This window comes from Saccopteryx leptura, chromosome 3 (genome assembly GCF_036850995.1).
Source record: "Saccopteryx leptura isolate mSacLep1 chromosome 3, mSacLep1_pri_phased_curated, whole genome shotgun sequence".
Classification (NCBI taxonomy): Eukaryota; Metazoa; Chordata; class Mammalia; order Chiroptera; family Emballonuridae; genus Saccopteryx; species Saccopteryx leptura.
Genome location: NC_089505.1, coordinates 218405101 through 218427382, shown reverse-complemented (window position 1 = coordinate 218427382; position 22282 = coordinate 218405101). Strand labels below are relative to the sequence as shown.

General features: G+C 44.7%; 1 protein-coding gene across 5 annotated transcripts in view; it reads left to right on the top strand.

Moving 5' to 3' along the window:
* Window positions 1–22282, top strand: part of UXS1 (UDP-glucuronate decarboxylase 1) — a 162381-nt gene that overhangs the window by 122316 nt on the left and 17783 nt on the right. For all 5 annotated transcript variants that reach the window (XM_066377553.1, XM_066377552.1, XM_066377549.1 and 2 more), the window contains 3 exons: window positions 1191–1295; window positions 4358–4417; window positions 7264–7385. In XM_066377553.1, coding sequence (XP_066233650.1) covers window positions 1191–1295; window positions 4358–4417; window positions 7264–7385 — 287 coding nt within the window. The remainder of the gene's footprint in view (window positions 1–1190; window positions 1296–4357; window positions 4418–7263; window positions 7386–22282) is intronic.

Below are 22282 nucleotides of genomic sequence, written 5' to 3'. Positions count from 1 at the left end.
TTTTGAGATAGTTATGTCAGAGAATTAGTCATGGAGACTGTTTTTTGGGTTTGCTCGTTTTGCCTGTCATGTCTGAAACCTAGCCCCTAGTGTGCTGTTACCTCAAAGGAGAGCCCTGGCTTGGAAGAGAGTTATGGAGGAACCCCAGCAGGTGCCCTTGTAGGGAGGGGTCCAAGCTGTGACAGGAGGATTCCCCGTGGCGGTGGTGTTTCAGTTCCCGTCCGTGGGTCTCCTGTGATGATGCTTGGGATTTTTGGCCTGTAGCTGAGGTGGGATGGCATGGCCCAGACTCTCTGCCTGCAGGTGGCTTTCCTCCTTTGTGCTCGTTCACTGCTGCCCTTTCGCAGGGAGATGCTGTTCCCACTCTGTTGGGTGGCAGGTGTCACCAGACCCTGGAGAGAGGGTTGTGGGTGGTGGTGTTTGAGGGATGTCTGTGCACGAGGGGAGGTGTGGTTTTCTGTATCCTGGGTACATAAAAGCAAAGTGAAAGGCGGTATCTCCCATGCTTTTGTGCCTTTCCTTTTACATCAGATTTGTTTTTCCAATTAAAAATGTTTACTTTAGAACAGTGATTTTCAACTGATGTGCCACAAGAATTTTTAAAACATGGATACCTGACTATTTAGTCAGGGGCACTGTTGTCTTTTCCCTTAGGTTGTCAAAATAAAAAATGACAACAGCCAACATGACAATTACCACCTGGTGTGAATGAATCAAAATGATACACATTTTTATTTGTCAGATCGGCAAAAAATATATATTTTTTGGTATGCCGCAGAATTTTAGTAATTAGTTTATGTATACCATGAAATGAGAAAAAGGTTGAAAATCACTGTTTTAGATATTCACGCTTAATTCTGTGTCTGAAAAGTCAGTCTCCTTTCTGATGTAACTGCTTTATTTTGGGCAGATCTCAGAAAATAATGAGCTTGGTAGTCACATTGATCCTAATTAGTAGAGAACTTGCCCAAATAAGTGACCCAGCTCATGTTTTTGTTCCAGATAGAGTTTCTGTTTTTGTTTAAAAATTCTTCTAATGGTAAATGCAACTTAGTTTCTAGGAAGAGTAATAAAAAAGTTTGGTGAAAGATACACGAGTGAACACCTTTATAAAACAGTCTGAATTCGGGCATTCAAAATATTTTTAGTGTTTTTCTTGGAAATAACAGACTTCATTTTGTTTCCTGTAGTTGACCAGATATACCATCTGGCCTCGCCAGCCTCCCCTCCAAACTACATGTACAATCCCATCAAGACGCTGAAGACCAACACCATCGGGACGCTGAACATGCTGGGTGAGTTGCCCTCTCTTACTTTGCAGAGGTTGGGAATGTTGTAGGCAACTCCCAGCCTAGGCCATTGACTGTGCTGTAGAAGTTTAATCCGGGTCTTCACAGCCCTCCCTCAACTCTGCCTGGGTTATTTCAGTGTGACTATATTTGCCATCAGAATTGGTCATGTTGGAGATGGTCATTGTGGTAGCCGGTCTGTGTTGCCCCAGCACAGTACCCTGGGATGACCACCTGTGCTGCCAAGTGACGACCCAGTCTCCCTCCACTCCTCTCTGATGTGTGGTGGGTGTGCGTCCTGCTGGAAAGGGTGCTGGTGGCTCTGTTCTCAGATTGGGTTGGAGAGGACCACATGCACACACTCACCATAGACACACATAACACACCACAAAGACGTGCACATCACACATACACAACACACGCGCATACACATAGGCACATACCATAGACGTATACACAGAGTGATAACACACACACACGCACACACACACAGGAGTTTCAAGAGTGCTCTGGAAGGGGTAGGAGGAAAACTGTCCTTATGGGGTATTGAAACCTAGTCCCTGGCTCCAGACAGACCTGCAGCATTCACCTTACTAGTCCCGGATGAGAGTGAGGACCGTTAAAGGGGCCACCTGTGTACTCCCAGGTGACATGCTGTGGCTGACAGACACATTGCTGCCTGAGTCGGGTGTGCTGCGATGGAGCTTGGCACAGGTTCCAGACTCACTAGGGGTTTTGATGAGTTACAAAGTGGAAGAAAGGAACCACTTTTGAAAATGTCAGGTAAAAATGGACTTAATTACAGGAACATTTAAAACAAGTTCTATAATTAGGTTTGGGAAAGATAGCACAAAATTTTAATTGAACTGAAGCAGCAGACAAGGGCCTGAAAAGGCAGCTGGAGACTGGTTTTCAAGCTATCTGTACTAGACATTTAGGGGACTTTAAGCTCTGCATGAAGTCAAAGGATTTATTCTTAGAATTTAGAAAAGGCACTTGTCCTCCTCTGTTATGACTCCTGCCCTGGTCACCAGACAGATGAGAGTGCCCTCCCTTTTCTGCTTAGAGATGAGGCATGTCACAGGCTGCCTTTTTCTCACCATGACGGCTCCGCCCCTTCATCACGCTCTCTGTCTCCCCGACCTTTGCTCATACCACTACTAGACACAGTAGAGGAAAAGCCACCAAACACATGATGTTTAGAAAGATGTCATTTATTCTGCTAGTTTGGCACTGCAGTCAGTGTGCCCAAGCTACTGCCCTGCTTACTGTGGGGGGATTCAGATAAGGACTCCACTCAGCCTTCTGCAGGGAGCCGGGCGTCTTGGGGGAGATAGGACATGGCAAGGCACCGGCGGTGCTGACTAGGGAGTGAGGGGTTCTAGAAGAGAATGGCATGCTCTTGAGTTTAAGGTGAAGTCACTCGGGCTGAGGCTTATACCCTGAGTGAGGGTGGACCTGCAGGTCTTGGAAGAGTGGCAAAGGGTCTTCTGGGAATTATATGGACAGATACTGGAGAGGGATGATTGTGATACCGGAGAGACCCAAGTGAGACTTTATTCTGAAATGAGAGGAATGTTGCTAGCTAGCTATTTAGCACTTGAGATAAGATGCCTGAATGGCGCCTAGCCCCTTCCTGGTTGGGCCCTCCTCTCTCTCTGGTGTCACTGCCTCCATGGCCTATGCTTGGGCCTCTTCGTGCTTCAGCCCCTTTGTTCGGTCTCTGCACAGACACCTGGGCACTACAGCAGCACAGCTGTGTTCTCCTCGTTCCCCCTTGTGGAGAAGGGAGATGTTCTGTGTCTTGAGTACATTGTATTCATATCCTGGTTGGGATACTGAACTGTAGATGAGCAAGCTTTTACTGTTGGGTGAAACAGGATAAAGGGTACTTAGGATCTCTCTGTATTCTTCCAACTGCCTTTGAATGTACAAGTCAAATTAAAAGTTTAATTAAAAATGAATACCTCGGGATCCTTCACTTTAAAGCCACAACCATTGTCTCTGTGCAGTGACACGTGTGGTGATCCCCTCACAGACTGCGGCGTGGCCTGTGGCCTTGGGAGCCTGTAGCCCTAGCCCTCATGTCTTGCTGCATCCCTGACCATTTCTTCCTCAGCACATGGCGGCATGTGCACAGTTGCCTCCAAAAATGTGCTTCTCAACAGCTCTGTTGTCTTGTCCTTCATGTGCATCTTCACACCCCCCAGGTGCCCCTGCACACTCACACCCCTGTCTGCTCATGCCAGGATGCTTCCTTCTGTCTTGCCTGGCCTCCCCAGAGGGCTGCAGTTACATGTGCCTGCCTCCCCTGCCCATCACAGCGCTTGGTGGCTGTGTGCGGGGCTGGGTGCCGAGGGGGTGCTGCCCAGGGGCCCTCGGAGCCTGTGTCTGTGCCCATGGCTCAGTGCTGGAGTACGTTGGGGAAGCATGGGGCTCAGTGAAGTACAGTGGGGTTGTGCTGTACAGGGCTTCGCAGAGCCTCTGACGTCATCCAAACTGGCCACACTTACACGACTACCATAGAGAATAGTGTTTAGTCCACTGTGCATGTGAGTGGTCAGTGAAGGAAAGGGTGCAGAGCAGGATGATGGAATGTGTAAGTTGCTTTGGTGAAACCTAGAGGGAGGTGGGAGGGCAGGGTGGAGGTGCCTGGACAGGGGCGCATGTCGAGGAAGGTGTGAGGGACTGTGTGAAGGACCTTGCCTCGTTCCAATGACGGCGAAGCTTTCTCGTAACATACTGGGTGATGTGTTGGGCAAAGGAATCTGAAACTCGACAAATCACACTTCATCAAACAGCAGATTCTGTGTTTAGCCCTGCTTACAATGATAAGTATCTAACTAAATACTGTGCTTCTGAGGGTTTGTGTATGTTTTCCTGTTTTTATTGTTTTTTGGTTTTATTTCCAAAGTAGATGCAATGAGAGTGGATAACTGAAGATGCATGAGTGATCAGATACCATTAATACCAGAAAATTGTGAAATTGGCTACAGAAATGTTCACATGTGGTTTTTCCTTGTTTCCCTGAAATTGAGTTTCTCTTCCCATGTCCCTGCTCTCTGTAGGGCTGGCAAAGCGCGTCGGTGCTCGTCTGCTCATGGCCTCCACTTCGGAGGTGTACGGAGGTAAGTGGGCTGGGCTCCCCCCAGACAGCTTCCATCCTGTCTCAGATGAGGAAGAGACCAAAACCGAGCCCAGAAATCCCTCTCTGAGAGGCTCACCTGCTCCTCCATTCAGGGCACAGCAGAGAGTCCTGTCTCTGTCACCGTGGCCTCTGGGCTCCCGCCCTCTTGCTGAGCACACCCTCAGAGGACTGTGTCACAGTTCCTTACCAAAGGGGATCTTCTACAGAAGTGTCTGCCATTCTGCTCTGAAAGTACCCCTAGAAGTCAGTGAAGCATTCGGGATGCTTTGCCAGTTTAGCTGGTGCATGTTGTTTGTAAACAATGCATAGTGAGCCGACCCACTGAGAACTCGGGGTTGACCTTGACGCTTGCTTGTTGAAGGGATGTGTGCCGACACTTCACTGTTGTATAACCATTTCTGGATGATCCTGCTATTTCTGGGAGTGCCAGAAAACTCAAGGGCCTGTTCTGCCCACTTGCAGCACTTCGCCCCACCCCACAGGAGTGTGCAGCTGGGTGCAGGGCTTTGGAGCACTGCTTAGTGGGTACAGCAGGAGCAGACTGCCATGAGGGAACTTAACCCCTTCACATCCTGCTATGGATAGGACAAATGGGGGAGTGGAAGGGCAACATGGGAAGAGGTGAGTTTTTATTAAAGGCAACCAAAGGAAAAAAGTCTGAGACACAGAAATGCTACTACATGCAGTTATTGTGTTCTTTGTAATCCCTTTGAAAAGGTAGAGCACCATCTACTTTGCAATCCTTGGTGGTTAAAAGAACGGAAATGTCCACATTTCCCTCCCCTGTTGGCCGTGATGCTTTAGGAATAGGTAGTTGAGTGGATGCTGGAGTTCTCCCCTCCCTGTTCTTCCCATATGAGACTCTACAGGGGATCAGCAAGTTCCCCACTGGTATTGGACGGTTCCCCTTTGCTTCCTTCCGTGACTTCACGTGTCACAAAAGGAGTGGCGTGGACAAAGTCTGTTGGGCTGTATGTTTTTAAATGCCTCAGACCTAAAGGTGCCAGTGTTCTGTGTCCCAGAGGGCACAGGGGCATCTTCCATATCTGCCCTAGTCCTCCTCCCTCCTCACTTAGCGTCTGTGCATTTGGCAGTAGCTTGTGTTCTTCAGGATCTTCAATAATCTATGGGCCAAACTCATGGCGTCTACCTGGTCCACTGGGATCCATACTGGTGCCCAGTATCTCAGAACTGCAGTAAACTGGCATGTGGGCGTGTGCACTCGGTCTGATAGCTGGGCAAAGTGCTGACGGAAGCCTGATTAGAAACCAGCTGTGACTCTGGCCCTTTACTTTTCTAATTCAAACTGATTTTATGAGGAAACTTTAAAGCTGTGTCATGGACCTCAGGCTTCTTGGGCATGTCAGCACCAATGGTGCCCGTCAGGGTGGTTGGTGTGCCCAGCCTTCTCTTCCTCATCGTTTGCCAAGTTTAGGATTGTCTCTTTTGTAGTCCAGCTTGCCCAGCCCTTGTGAAAACTCCCCAGGAAGGGCCTGGTGTGAATTACGTCCAGGTTTCCCTCTCCCCGAGGGTGTTTGCCTTAAACGTCTCCTCTCGGGGCAGTGGAAGCGTGCCTCCTCTTGGGGGAGTTAAGCCTCAGCGGAGGCAGCAGGGTCTGCGTCCGCACGGACTTGCACTGCCCTCTGGAAGAGGAGCCAGTCTTGGTGGATGGCCAGCTGAGGCATGTGTGTGTCCATGTCCCCTCCCTGTAAGGGTCCTATTGTGCCCATAAGCCGAAGTTAGACTTCTGCTTCAAGGTACGCAAGAAGGGAATTTATAACAGATTTTTGGGTAAAGATTTACATATTTTATACCATGATTGTATAAAATTCCTGGTATACTAGACTAGATAAGTTTGTTATTAATTCACATTATTACTGGGTTTTCTTAAGTAGTTATTCCCTGGGCACATCTTAAAGTGTGATTGATTCTTACACCAGAGAAACAGGAATTGGGAATAGAAAACACATGCTAAAGGAGCCATTTGCCATTTGTCATTGACGTTCCCATGACATGGGACCAGGCCCCTGGGTGTCTGCACATGTGAAAGTCATTTTCCACAGAGATGCTCTTAAATATTCAATAAATACATGCTTTGCTTTCATTACATATATATATTTATGTGTGTGTGTGTGTGTGTGTATCTATACATACACATTTTTTTAAGTGAAAGAAGAGGAGATAGTGAGATAGACTCTCGCATACACCCTGACTGGGATCCCCTTGACAACCCCTCTCTGGAATGATGCTCAAATCAACCAAGCTATTTTTAGTGCCTGAAGCTGATGGCTGGGATCAACCGACCCATAAACAATGCTCTGGAGGGGAAGAGGGACAGAAGGGGGAGAGGGAAGGGGAGAGAAACAGATGGTCATTTCTCTTGTGTGCCCTGACCAGGAATTGAGCCTAGGATGTCCACAGGCTGGGTGGGCCAACACTCTACTCCTGAGCTAACTGGCCAGGGCTGCATTACATATTTGAAATATAAAATTGAACCATATATCTCTTCACATAGATTATATTTAATTATAGTTTGTATAATAATTAAAAAGTCAATAATTTATGGGAGAGAAGGAAGACAAAATTGAGAACCTTTGATCTTGTGTTTTCCTGTAATTGCAATACTAATGTGAGAGGCAAGAACCATGTCCCACTGGAACTTTGGACTGTGGAGCACTGAGGTTGTCCAGATCTGGTCTCTTCATGTGGAAGTTTATCCTGGTCTTCTCACAGCTCCTTTTTATCATAAATATTCAGTGTTCATCATGAATCTGATCTTGCAACAAAGGCAAGATGAAAACACGGTCTGATTTTTCCCCTTCATAGATCCGGAAGTTCACCCTCAGAGTGAGGACTACTGGGGCCACGTGAACCCGATAGGCCCCCGAGCCTGCTATGACGAAGGCAAGCGTGTTGCCGAGACCATGTGCTATGCCTACATGAAGCAGGTACCAACCTGAGCATGGGAGCCAGGGGTGCAAACACCAGAGCTCCTGTGTCAGTTAACGTCTGGGGGCGAGGGTATGGGGAGGAAGCCCAGGTTCCCACAATCATAAATGACAGGGATTATTCACAGGTGCCACCTTTAGAAATAAAATTATTTCTGGGGGTAAATTCTTAGGTTTGGAATGCTGTCGCACAGCTAGGCAGCATGCTGCTGTGCTGTCCAGTTGCCCACCAGCAGTTACCAAGTGCCCTATTGTCCTGGAGCAAGTGGTCAGTGGCTTGACCTCCAGAACCTAATAGAGACAGAAATGAGCTGATGACAGCTTTTGTCTGCACCTGTCTAGAGACTGTTGCTTACTGTTCTTTTCTGCTCTCCTAGTTATTCATTGCTCTGCAGAGGATTTCTCTGTGGGTAGTCTCATGGCTCAGATTTGCGCACTCACGTGCTCTGTAGCGGAGGAACCCGTGGACTGAAAGGCAGAGTTCCAGCCTGGCTCTGCTGTGTCTTGTCCTCAGAGATGTGCCCTGGCCTCCTTGGCCTTTCGGTTCTTGTCTCTGATTGGGGTTCAGTGCACGGTCCTCCCTACCTCAGGGCGGTTGTGTGGGAGCAGATGGGACATCAGACAGGGCCCCCGAGGGACCCGGCCAGAGCCTGGCTAGTCCACTTATTTTGAGGTGACTACCCTGTTGTGTCTGGACCTGCACTCCTCACAGAGGGCCCTTTATTAGAGGGAGGGACACATCAACAGGACAGGCTGTTGACAGATGTGTGGGGGCTTGTGCTCTTAGTACTTAACAGGACTGGGCATATGTCCCTGGGAGCAGTGCTCCTCAGGCCTCTCGGGGGCTTTGTAGAGGACAGGGCCGTGTCTGGGTGTTGGTGCTGAGCTGCCGATGGCCAGGATGTCCCCGAGTGTCTTCTTAACGAAATGCCAGCATTAAAGACCCACAGAATAACCTTGTGCTGATGTGAGTATTTAGGCCTTTCCACCTGTTTCTTGGCCAGAGGCAGAACTAAGACCTTTGTAAGCTACTTTGGACAGTTGGCTTACAGTATCTATTAATTTTTAAGAAACACTAATCAGTTTTAGAAAGGACATATCTTTGTCATTTTTGAGCTCAGATTATCTTGACCCCAAAATTTAAGCTGGTCTCCCAGATACATAGCACAGGCTGTGTGTGTGCTGGTGCTAGAGAATCCTGACTTGAGTGCATGAGGAACATGTGCCTGCACTTTAGTGCGGAGTCAGTTTGAAAAGAATCATGTCTCCCAACTGTTCTTTGCTTTCAGTTTAGTATTTGTCAGTGAATTTTTACATAGGTAAAGCTGGTGGGCATAGGACATTTTTATTGAACTTTTAATTTTTATTAAATGATTTGTAGTGTAACATGATTATTTTGTAAGTATACATATTATCTTAAGGTATGAGCTCATGATGGTGATGGTATGAGTGGTGACATAGTCGGTATTACTGAGCACTGACTGATGCTAGGATGGTCACCCCTCTGGGCACGAGCCAGGGTGTGCACTTCACACCCATAATAACAGTGGCATCCATGTCATCCGTTGTGAGCTCGGGATGTAGCACCTGGATGACAGGACTGTCAGCTTTTACATGGCTGCTCACAGGGTCTTGGGAGATGACAGGCATGAATGGTGTGCCCTGAAATCTGGGAAGTAATATGCCCTTTTGAAGCCCCTTGTGTGGACAGCTGGTCTGTGGCTAAGTGTTCCCACACAGCTGGCGATCCGTCTCTCACCTGAAGGACTGACTCTGCTGTGGAATGTCTGGCATGTGCTTCTCTACAGGAGGCCCTAACATGATTGACAGTGGGTAGGAATGTCACACCTGTGGTCATGGAAACAGTGTGCTTGGTCTCTGTGGGGCTTACCCTGTGGTGGGCTCAGTCTGCTTAGTCTCCCCTCATTCTCACGGCCCCTTTCAGGTGGGGCTGACTTGCCCATTTTATAGGTCAGCACCTTGGCCTATAAGCAGAACTTAGACTCATGCCTGGCAGCCTGCAGGTCATGTCCCTCTCCCTCTCCCGGCTGTCTTGGTGGGTCACTGAGGGCGAGGGGGCTTGGCTGAGCATGAGAAGACATAGCTCCAAGTTCAAGGGCCCAGTCATGGAACAGGGCCCAGGACAGCAGTCCAGGTGGCACTGCTCTAGAAGAACCATTGCTCCCCAGAGCGGTGAGGGTCATCAACAAGGGCTGCAGTGGAGCAGTCACTTTATAGTTCTATAGAATAGCAGCTTTTAGGAGAAAATTCAATACTTGAAGTGATGCAATTTGTGCTATCTATGGATTAATGAAAGAAAATGACCAGCCTGACCAGATGGTGGTGTAGTGGATAGAGCATCAGACTGGGACGCAGAGGACCCATGTTCAAAACTCCGAGGTCACTGACTTGAGCATGGGCTCATCTGGCTTAGAGCACAGTCTCACCAGCCTGAGCGCTGGGTTGCCGGCTTGAGCATGGGATCATAGACATGACCCCATGGTCGCTGGCTTGAGACCAAAGGTCGCTGACTTGAGCAAGGGGTCACTCGCTCAGCTGTAGCTCCCTTGGTCAAGGCACGTATGAAAAAAGCAATCAATGAACAACTAAGGTGCCACAACAAAGAATTGATGCTTCTCATCTCTCTCCCTTCCTGTCTGTTCCTATCTGTCCCTCTTTCTGTCTTTCTCTCTGTCTCTCACACACACACACACAAAAGAGAATGAAGAATGACCAGAAAGAAGGATGAGCCAGGTGGGATGCTATGTCTTTGGCATGTTTTTAATTAACTACTTAGTAATACATATTACTATTTTTTGTATATAATGATATTCACTCAAGTATAAATCGTTGTATTATTCCCTACGTGGATATATTTTACTCTGAATAAACCTAGTATATAAGGATTGAGAATATAAACAAGATAGAGATAGGAATACTCTTTTTATAGATTTCTCTTTCCCAAAGGATTCTCTTCTGAGTGTCTCTTAATGAAATATGCTAATGTATTAAAAATAGAATTTGATTTCCCAGGAAAAAAAAACCCATGGCATGTATATAAAGAGAAGGTCTCTTGCATTTTCTTTGGGGGGAAAAATGAGAGGGCAGTGGTGATTAGAGGGCTTAGCATCTTTCACGAATACTTAGAACTTGTCAGACGAATTAAACTGTGGCTTCTGTGTGCACTTGGATGTGGTAGTTTTATAAATGAGGGGCCTTCTCTGGTGGGCTGTGGCCAGTGCCTGGTATGTGTGAACTCAGCCGAGCAGGAGCCTGACATTTCCAGACCCTTGGCCCACCCACTGGGCAGGGCCTACGCACGGTTGCCATCCATAAGCCGCAGAGATGCAGGGCACTGATCAGTCATCTAGTAATCCATTGGCCTTGAACGGATGGCTTTGTTTGATTTTCTGACATGAGAACACTTAAGAAAACAACATGGTTGATATGTACCTTATATATATATTTTTTTAAAATAAATTTTTATTAATGTTAATGGGATGACATTAATAAATCAGGGTACATATATTCAAAGAAAACATGTCTAGGTTATCTTGTCATTAAATTATGTTGCATACCCCTGGCCCAGAGTCAGATTGTCCTCCCTCACCCTCTATCTAGTTTTCTCTGTGCCCCTCCCCCTCCCCCTAACTCTCTCCCTCCCTTCCTCCTGCGTCCTCCCTCCCCCCACCCCTGGTAACCACCACACTCTTGTCCATGTCTCTTAGTCTCGTTTTTATGTTCCACCAATGTATGGAATCATGTAGTTCTTGTTTTTTTCTGATTTACTTATTTCACTCCGTATAATGTTATCAAGATCCCACCATTTTGCTGTAAATGATCTGATGTCGTCATTTCTTATGGCTGAGTAGTATTCCATAGTGTATATGTGCCACATCTTCTTTATCCAGTCTTCTATTGAAGGGCTTTTTGGTTGTTTCCATGTCTTGGCCACTGTGAACAGTGCTGCAATGAACATGGGGCTACATGTGTCTTTACGTATTAATGTTTCTGAGGTTTTGGGGTATATACCCAGTAGAGGGATTGCTAGGTCATAAGGTAGTTCTATTTTCAGTTTTTTGAGGAACCACCATACTTTCCTCCATAATGGTTGTACTACTTTACAGTTCCACCAACAGTGGATGAGAGTTCCCTTTTCTCCGCAGCCTCTCCAACATTTGCTATTACCCGTCTTGTTGATAATAGCTAATCTAACAGGTGTGAGGTGGTATCTCATTGTAGTTTTGATTTGCATTTCTCTAATAACTAATGAAGATGAGCATCTTTTCATATATCTGTTGGCCATTTGTATTTCTTCCTGGGAGAATTGTCTGTTCATGTCCTCTTCCCATTTTTTTATTGGATTGTTTGTTTGTTTGTTGTTGAGTTTTATGAGATCTTTGTAAATTTTGGATATTAGGCCCTTATCTGAGCTGTTGTTTGAAAATATCATTTCCCATTTAGTTGGCTGTCTGTTTATTTTCATATCAGTTCCTCTTGCTGAGCAAAACCTTTTTATTCTGATGTAGTCCCATTCATTTATCTTTGCCTTCACTTCTCTTGCCATTGGAGTCAGGTTCATAAAATGTTCTTTAAAACCCAGGTCCATGAGTTTAGTGCCTATGTCTTCTTCTATGTACTTTATTATTTCAGGTCTTATATTTAGGTCTTTGATCCATTTTGAATTAATTTTAGTACACGGGGACAAGCTGTAGTCGAGTTTCATTCTTTTGCATGTGGCTTTCCAGTTTTCCCAACACCATTTGTTGAAGAGGCTTTCTTTTCTCCATTGTGTGTTGTTGGCCCCTTTATCAAAGATTATTTGACCATATATATGTGGTTTTATTTCTGGGCTTTCTCTTCTGTTCCATTGGTCTGAGTGTCTATTTTCCTGACAATACCATGCTGTTTTGATTATCGTGGCCCTATAATATAGTTTAAAGTCAGGTATTGTAATGCCCCCAGCTTCATTCTTTTTACTTAGGATTGCTTTGGCTATTCGGGGTTTTTTATAGTTCCATATAAATCTGATGATTTTTTGTTCCATTTCTTTAAAAAATGTCATAGGAATTTTGATGGGAATTGCATTAAATTTATATATTGCTTTGGGTAATATGGCCATTTTAATTATATTTATTCTTCCTATCCAAGAACAAGGAATATTTTTCCATCTCATTGTGTCTTTTTCTATTTCTCTTAACAATGCCTTGTAGTTTTCGTTTTATAGGTCCTTTACATTCTTTGTTATGTTTATTCCTAGGTATTTTTTGTTGTTGTTGCAATCGTGAAGGGGATTATTTTTTTGAGTTCGTTTTCTAATATTTCATTGTTGGCATATAGAAAGGCTATGGACTTTTGTATGTTAATTTTGTATCCTGCGACCTTACTGTATTGGTTTATTGTTTCTAGTAATCTTTTTGTGGAGTCCTTCGGGTTTTCGATGTATAGGATCATATCATCAGCAAAAAGTGATACCTTTACTTCTTCTTTTCCGATATGGATGCCTATTATTTCTTTGTCTTGTCTGATTGCTCTGGTCAGAACTTCTAGCACCACGTTAAATAAGAGTGGAGAGAGTGGACAACCCTGTCTTGTTCCTGATTTAAGGTGGAAAGTCCTCAGTTTTATGCCATTTAATATGATGTTGGCTGATGGTTTATCATATATGGCCTTTATCATGTTGAGATATTTTCCTTCTATACGCATTTTGTTGAGAGTCTTAAACATAAAATTGTGTTGTATTTTATCAAAAGCCTTTTCTGCGTCTATTGATAAGATCATGTGGTTTTTGTTCTTTGTTTTGTTGATATGGTGTATTACGTTAACCGTTTTACGTATGTTGAACCATCCTTGAGATTCTGGGATGAATCCCACTTGATCATGATGTATTATTTTTTTAATATGTTGTTGTATTCGATTTGCCAGTATTTTGTTTAGTATTTTAGCATCTGTATTCATTAGAGATATTGGTCTGTAGTTTTCTTTCTTTGTGCCATCCTTGCCAGGTTTTGGTATGAGGGTTATGTTGGCCTCATAAAATGTGTTTGGAAGTATTGCTTCTTCTTCAATTTTTTGGAAGACTTTGAGTAGAATAGGAACCAAGTCTTCTTTGAATATTTGATAGAATTCACCAGTATAACCGTCTGGGCCTGGACTTTTATTTTTGGGGAGGTTTTTAATAGTTTTTTCTATTTTCTCCCTGCTGATTGGTCTGTTTAGGCTTTCTGCTTCTTCATGACTCAGTCTAGGAAGGTTGTATTGTTCTAGGAATTTATCCATTTCTTCTAGATTGTTGTATTTGTTGGCATATAGTTTTTCATAGTATTCTACAATAATTCTTTGTATATCTATGATGTCTGTGGTGATCTCTCCTCTTTCATTTTGGATTTTATTTATTTGAGTCCTGTGCCTTTTTTCCTTGGTGAGTCTTGCCAAGGGTTTGTCAATTTTGTTGATCTTTTCAAAGAACCAGCTCCTTGTTTTATTGATTTTTTCTATAGTTTTTCTGTTCTCTATTTCGTTTATTTCTGCTCTGATTTTTATTATCTCCTTTCTTCGGCTGGTTTTGGGTTGTCTTTGTTCTTCTTTTTCTAGTTCCTTAAGGTGTGAAGTTAAGTGGTTTACTTGGGCTCTCTCTTGTTTGTTCATATAGGCCTGAAGTGATATGAACTTTCCTCTTATTACTGCTTTTGCTGCATCCCAGAGATTCTGATATGTCGTATTTTCATTTTCATTTGTCTGTATATATCTTTTTATCTCTGTGCTTATTTCTTCTTTGACCCATTCATTTTTTAGAAGTATGTTGTTTAGTTTCCACAATTTTGTGGGGTTTTCCCCCTCTTTTTTACAGTCGAATTCTAGTTTCAAGGCTTTATGATCATAGAATATGCTTGGTACAATTTCAATTTTTCTAAATTTGCTGATATTGTCTTTTTGGCCCAACATATGGTCAATTCTTGAGAATGTTCCATGTACACTAAAGAAAAATGTATACTCTGTCGCTTTGGGATGAAGTGTCCTTGTAGATGTCTATCATATCCAGGTGTTCTAGTATTTCGTTTAAGGCCACTATATCTTTATTGATTCTCTGTTTGGATGACCGATCTAGAGTCGTCAGCGGTGTATTGAGGTCTCTAAGTATGATTGTATTTTTGTCAGTTTTTGTTTTAAGGTCAATAAGTAGCTGTCTTATATATTTTGGTGCTCCTTGGTTTGGTGCATATATATTAAGGATTGTTATATCTTCTTGATTCAGTGTCCCCTTAATCATTATGAAATGACCATTTTTGTCTCTGAGTACTTTTTCTGTCTTGTAGTCAGCATTATTAGATATGAGTATTGCTACACCTGCTTTTTTGGGGGGTGTTGTTTGCTTGGAGTATTGTTTTCCAGCCTTTCACTTTGAATTTGTTTTTATCCTTGTTGCTTAGATGTGTTTCTTGTAGGCAGCATACAGTTGGATTTTCTTTTTTAATCCATTCTGCTACTCTGTGTCTTTTTATTGGTAAGTTTAATCCATTTACATTTAGTGTAATTATTGACACTTGTGAGTTCCCTATTGCCATTTTATAAATTGCTTTCTTTTAGTTTTGTATCTTGTTTGATTCTTCTCTTTTGTTTTTCTATCATTTGTTTTTGTTTGTTTGCATTCCATACTTCTTTCCTCTGTTGCTACCTTTTTTAAGACAAGTGTTTTTGTGGTGGTTTTTTCAAGGGTGCTTACCATTAAGTAATGAAAAGGGTACCTACCATATTCATTGTAGTACCCTATCTTATGAGTAGTTCTGCGCTTCATCGTCCTTTGCTATTGTTAATCTTCATCCTTTCCCCCCTTTTTTTCTTTTGTTGTCACAGTTTAAGTTGGTTTTATTGTTTTCGTGGTGGAGCTGTTACCTGTGGTTTTGTTTTTTTTTGTTCTTTGACTCTGGTTGGAAAACCCCCTTTAGTATTTCCTGGAGTGGGGGCTTTCTGATGATAAATTCCCTCATCTTTTCTGTATTTGTGAATGTTTTTATATCTCCTTCGTACTTGAAGGATAGCTTTGATGGGTATAGTATTCGTGGCTGAAAGTTCCTCTCTTTCAGGGCTTTAAATATTGAGGTCCACTCTCTTCTAGCTTGTAGAGTTTCTTCTGAGAAATCTGATGATAATCTAATAGACCTTCCTTTATATGTTGTACTCTTCTTTTCCCTGGCTGCCTTGAGAATTTTTTCTTTGTCATTGTTTTGTGTCATTTTCAATATGATGTGCCTTGGAGTGGGTTTGTCGGGGTTAAGAAAACTCGGTGTTCTGTTTGCTTCTTGAATTTGAGGCTTTAGTTCTTTCCACAGGCTTGGGAAGTTCTCATCTATTATTTGTTTGAATATATTCTCCATTCCATTTTCTTTCTCTTCTCCCTCTGATATACCTATTATTCTTATGTTATTCTTTCTGATGGAGTCAGACAATTCCTGTAGGGCTTTCTCGTTTTTTATTATTTTTGAGTCTCTTTCTTCTTCTCTCTGTTGTGCCTCAAGTTGCTTGTCTTCTATTTCACTAATCCTATCTTCTATCTGGGCTGTTCTATTAGCTAAGCTTGTTACCTCGTTTTTCAGCTTGTGAATTGAGTTTTTCATTTCTGTTTGATTTGTTTTTATAGTTTCAATTTCCTTGGTAATATATTCTTTGTGATCGTTGAGTTGTTTTCTGATCTCCCTAAATTGCCTTTCTGTGTTTTCTTGTATATCTCTGAATATTTTTAAGATTTCTATTTTAAATTCTCTGTCATTTGGCTCCAAGGCTTCCAATATGTTAAATCTTTTGTCCATAGATTTTTCCACATCTATTTGTGTTACCTCTCTATCTTTTGTATCCATAATATTCGATTTCCTTTTTCTTATTGGCATCTGAGGGTGGTCTTGTTGATAGTATTAATTAGAATTAATAAAGAATAAAAAGGAAAAAAAAAAAAAAGGAAAGCACCCCACAAAAAAACCCCAGTAATAATTTATTATTTCCCCCTTTTTTCTTTCTTCTCTTCCCCTCCTCTCCCCTCCTTAGGGAAATATCGTGATGACCTGTGAATTATATTATGCTAAATGGAACAAAAACTGCCTATAACGGAGGGCCTGATTTGGGGTGAACAATTCAAGGGGCAAAAAAGGGAGTAGGGACCTACTAAATGCAAAAAGAAAAAAAAAGAAAAAGGAGAAAATCTTAGACAAGCATAAAATGATTTGCTTGTAAGTGATGGTCGACTAAGAGATATAATGAGAGGGGTAAGAGGGAAACAGTAAAAAGGAGAGAAAAAATAATAATAATTAAAGAAGAAAAAAATAAAAATAAGTAAAAATCTGTTGTATTAAGTGGAGCGAAGACTGCAACGGAGACCTTGGGTTGGGAGGATTGCTAGTGAGTTAAAAAGCAATGTAAAAAGTACCCAAAATGCCACAAAAACAAACAAACAAAGGAAAACCAAAAAGAAAAAGGAAAAAAAAAAACAAACCAAAAAAAAAACTTGAGTCCCAAATTAAATAATTTGTTCGTGATTGAGGATTGAATGGGAGGAAAAGTAAAAGGAGAAAAGAAGAAACGAATAGAAAGGAAAAAATAAGAAAAAGAGAGAAACGAAGGAAGAAAAAAAGGAAGAGGGAAAAAAAAGACAAAAGGGGAGAGAGTGAGAGTTAAGGGTTTTGGAGTGTAATCCTAAAGGAGAGTAAGGATGAAGAAAAGAAATAAAATGTAACACTCATGGGTAGTGTAGTTCAAGAAAAGGGAAGCATAAGATGGGCAGAGAATAAAAGGACCGAGGTGAGGAAATAGAAATAATAATAAAGGCAATAAGATAGAAGAAAGAAACAACAACAACGAAGAATTAGTGGAACAAGTTATAAAGTCTGTGGATTTTTCTTGATTTTGAGAGGTTAACTTCTTCCTTTTTCTTTTCTCTCCCTCTTCCTGGTCAGTGACTCTGTACCCCAGGCTCTGCCCGTGTCACGCTTAGGTAGGGATTTGGAGTTGATGGGATTCTATGGCAATATCATATAATTGGCTTTAGTCTCGCTGGTAGTCAAGGCTTGTTGGCATTTGCAAGGTCCAACAATGAGAGAGTTTGCTTTCCTGGAGTCTCTCTCTTAGTCTCCCCTTCCTGAATTAGCAGCCTGGTGATCCAGTTATGAGGCTGCCACTGCTTCTGTCTGGGGAGTAGGAGGCTGAAAGAGCTGGGAAATCCCCACTCTATCCCCACTCAGCGCAAGGCTCTGGGTAAGGCTCTGGCAGTCAGAGCCTCCAGCGTAATCAGGTGGGGCTGGAAGTCAATTGTTGTCAAGGCGACTGTTCAGCGCCTAGCATTCAGTTAGACCACTCAACCCAGGCTTTCCACACTTTGTAATCTATTTTGGCTGGGAAGAAGAGGCACTAGTTGCTTGCTATATAGATCTTAATATCTGCCAAGTCCCTCTTGTTAGCGTATATCCCTGAATATGGAGGCTCTGTCAATCAGAAGTTGCCCCCACCCCTTTAGCGAGAGGCACTGAAAAATATCACGCCTCTTGTCTTGGATGGCTGAACTGAGAGAGATTCTATCAATTAGAGCCCCGTGGGTGCGCAGATTTCGTGGGTTAAGCTAATTTCAGTGATTGGATCCGCAGCTGTGCTCCAGAAAGTATTTCAGGCTGCCTGCGCGCCCCTCCCCCAACGCTTGATTGTTAGCTTGAATGGCTGGGTGAGGTGCCCTGCCCACGGAGAGAATCTCTGGAATGGGCAAGACAGCCTTGGCGCCCCTCCCAGACTGCGGCACAAGGTACGCGTGCGGTTTCTCAGGGCACGCCGGTGGCTGGGGACTCTCCCTCTCAGTGCATGGGCCGCTGGGGACGCTGATGGTGCAAGTGAGCTCGCTCTGCGACCGGACTGCGGCACGGGGCGCGCGCACGGTTTCTCAGGGCACGCCGTCGGCCGCCAGCGCCCAGGCTGCCACTCCCCGAGTGTGGCGGGCAGTTGCACGCATGGGTTGACTCACCACAGGTGTACTCCCTCCGCGGCTTGAATGAACATCCGTGCGGTAGTTAGCTTCCTTCACACCATCCTCTCTGACCCGTCTCTCAGATTCAAGTGATAACAGTCCTTTTGCTTTCAGTGTGTGTGGAACTCCGGAATGCTCCGAGGATAAATTTTTCTGTTTCTAGTTGATAAATTTGTTGAGATTTTGGGGAGATCTGTCGGACGCGCTGCTCATGGCGCCATTTCCGTGATGTCCGAACCTTATATTTTAGTTTTAAAAAAATTACACAGCGAGCTAAAACAAATCAAATGTTCTGTGGGTAAGATTCATACCCTAGGGATGCAGACTCTGTGGCCTGGACCTGCCCAGCTATGCCACCTGCTTCTTGGGCACCCGCTCTCCATGCCTGCTGGCCCTCCCAGAAGCGGCAGAGGAACACGTTCTTCCCTGGCCTTGAGCGAGTGCAGCTGCTGTGTGGCCAGCACTCAGGCCCGGTGGTTCTGCTACAACTAGAGTGGGCTGTGGAGGGAGATTGCTAGGCAGGCACATGCCACACTCCCCTGAGCTTGTGTGGCTTTCTCCCTCTGTCACCACCCAGAAGGGGTTAGAATGGGTTAGCACAGGGGTCGGGAACCTTTTTGGCTGAGGGAGCCATGAACGCCACATATATTAAAATGTAATTCCGTGAGAGTCATACAACCATCCATGTACGTTATACATTATCCAATAAAAATTTGGTGTTGTCCAGGAGGACAGCTGTGATTGGCTCCAGCCACACGCAACCACGAACATGAGCGGTAGGAAATGAATGGATTGTAATACATGAGAATGTTTTATATTTTTAACGTTATTATTATTTTTTTATTAAAGACCTGTCTGTGAGCCAGATGCAGCCATCAAAAGAGCCACATGTGGCTCGCGAGCCATAGGTTCCTGACCCCTGGTTTAGCACCTCAAGAGGCCTGCTCAGCAAAGTGAGCTCTGCCTTCTATAATGACCTAGGCCTTATCTACGGGTAGGGAGCAGCCCCAGCAAGAAGTGTTTATGAGAGGCCACGGGAAGTGTGGTGCTGCCTCAGGGCTGCAGGGACCCCTGCCTTAGGGAGGTTGTAGGGCAGCTCCTGCCTCTGCTGCAGGGACCCCTGCTTTAGGGAGGTTGTAGGGCGGCTCCTGCCTCGGCTGCAGGGACCCCTGCCTTAGGGAGGTTGTAGGGCGGCTCCTGCCTCGGCTGCAGGGACCCCTGCCTTAGGGAGGTTGTAGGGCGGCTCCTGCCTCGCCTGCAGGGACCCCTGCCTTAGGGAGGTTGTAGGGCGGCTCCTGCCTCGGCTGCAGGGACCCCTGCCTTAGGGAGGTTGTAGGGCGGCTCCTGCCTCGGCTGCAGGGACCCCTGCCTTAGGGAGGTTGTAGGGCGGCTCCTGCCTCAGCTGCAGGGACCCCTGCCTTAGGGAGGTTGTAGGGCGGCTCCTGCCTCGGCTGCAGGGACCCCTGCCTTAGGGAGGTTGTAGGGCGGCTCCTGCGACTTGGCCTGGGCAGGGGAATGAAGGAAGCCTCACAGGGTAGTCCTGTTGGACTGGGGAGTGCTTTCTGTTAGCTCTCTGTTCTGTGCTCTGCAGGTAAGTACACCTGTGCATGTGGTGGAAGCACTCGCTCTCCCTGTGTGCTGCTTGTTTCATCCTCCAGCACCACCCATCAGTGAAAACAGTGGCTGGTCATACTGTGGTGTTCAGTGGAGAGATCAGTCTCCAAGGAATGGTCATACTGGAAGAGAAATTGAGAACGAGAGCCGCTTAACCCCTGCTGCTAAAACTTCTATGCTTGGGAGATGTTGGAGTTGGGGAGGAAACCCTGTACCTTCACTTCTGCCTGCCTCTCCAACCCCTCCCCCTCCTGGCTGTGACAGATGACTTGAAAAAGAGGCATCCTGATGCCAGCTTACCCCTCTGGGTAAGCTGTCTAGTCACTGTTGCCAAAGCCCAGTCATTAAAGTGATCCTAGGCACCTGGTGGAAATGTTTCTGAGATACATTACATGGGGTCACCATGATGCCAAGAATTTAATGTAATCAGGTCAAAGTTCAAGGGCAGATACTAGATTTCAGGCCATCACTTGGAGATAGACAGGAATGATGACTGTTTCAAAGCAGAGTCATGTATTTTCTTTTAATTCATGTAATGGAGGCAGAGGGATATTATTATCCTCATTCCAAAGATTAGGATCTGAAATGTGAAAAAACACAAGTGACTTCCTGAAGAATGTGTGACTAGTGAGTGACAGGACCTTAGTGACAGCCCTCTAGCTCCCCAGCCTCCCCACATGCTCCCCAGTGCCTCTTGTGTGTGTTCCCTGTGCTGCTTACCTGTGTGTCCTTAGCCTGCTTGCCCACATGGCACTTTGAGCATCTGTCCCCTCAGTGCCCCCTGCCTTTATGCCAGTTGACTTGCACTTGCAGGAGTCAGGCTGGTGCTTGACAAGAACTTGGTGGCGCTTAGAGACGTAAGTGGATGAGTCCTGGTTCCCCACATGGGACAAACCATGGACACAAAGTGATATCCGGCATGCTTCAAGATGACTCTGTTGTCCTGCCATGTAGACAGAGGCCTTGTATCTCACAAGCTAGAAACAGATAGATACCCTCACATGCTGTTCCTGGCAGATGAAGTGTTGAATGTGAGTCAGCAGTTTGAGTTGCTCACTGGTCATCAGAGTAAGTTCTCCCTTAAAAAGAGGCACGGTGGCTTGCCGGCACTTCCTGGGTTTTTATCCTAGGAAGCAGGGCTTTGGGTGATTGACCCTTTCTTCAGGCCTGAGATGCCCATCAGACCACCACCATGAATAGCATGTGGGGACCTGCTGACTATCCAACATCCTGCCTGGGACCACTGCAGGATCCCAGGGGCTGTCAAATGGCTGACGGACTGCATGCTCAGCTGGTACCTTTGTGTCCTGATGCTACGTAGAAGGAGCCAGTTCACTAGAGGAGATCTGGTTTCAGTGGAGGGAGCTTTGGTTTTAATTTAATTCGGAAGATGAGGCTTAATCTGGAGCTAGTCTCTTTGATGTCAGCTGGCCTTGGGAGCCGGAATTCTGGTGACCCTGTGTCGCCCAAGGTGATGATTCAAATGGGAAAATAAAAACTAGCAGGCTTGTTTGGGGTTGGCCAGATAGTGCTGGCAGAGCTCTGTTTTTAAGGAGGCCATGCTCTGAAGCGTAGTTCCTGTGGAAAGGGAAGGTCAGGAGGACAAAAGCGTTGGTTTTGCTGCGACACTTGCAAGCTCACGATCTTCCTCCTGCCAGGCTTGTGGATCTGACTGCTGTAAATCTGCTAAAAGTTTTCTAGTTTCTTCCTAGAAGAAAGCCATATTTATCCACTTCTGATTCTTTCTTCGTCTTAACAATTAAATGCAAGTGGAAACTTTTATTTTCTATTTAGACCAACATCTGTGTACCTCCTGCTTTCCTCTCTTCCACTGTTGTTGTTTTTTTTTGTTTGTTTTTTGTTTTTAAATTCTCTTGTTTAGTTCAGTAGTGAAAAGGGTTGATTCAAATTCATGGACTGAGTATAACAACTTATATCTTAGTCCTCAGAATCTGAAAAATCATATGAAAACATTACAATGTATTGCTGGGAGGAGTTAGCAAAAATATAGTGCTTTAGTTTCTAAAAGTTTACTGTATGCTGGGTCCATGACTCCCAACCGCTTCCTGTTTCAGTACATGTAGAAACTGCACACCAGGGACTCAGATGAGGTTGCTGTTGGCAAACATGGCCAGCTGAGTGGCTCCAGCCTCTTTGAGACCAAACGTGAGCCCTTGGGACACTGTAGCTGATTGCTTTTAACTCACTATACAGCGAGCAGAATTCAGTGTCTCACAGCTCTATTAGCTAGGGGTCCAGGTGGTTCCTGATGTGTGCCCCATGG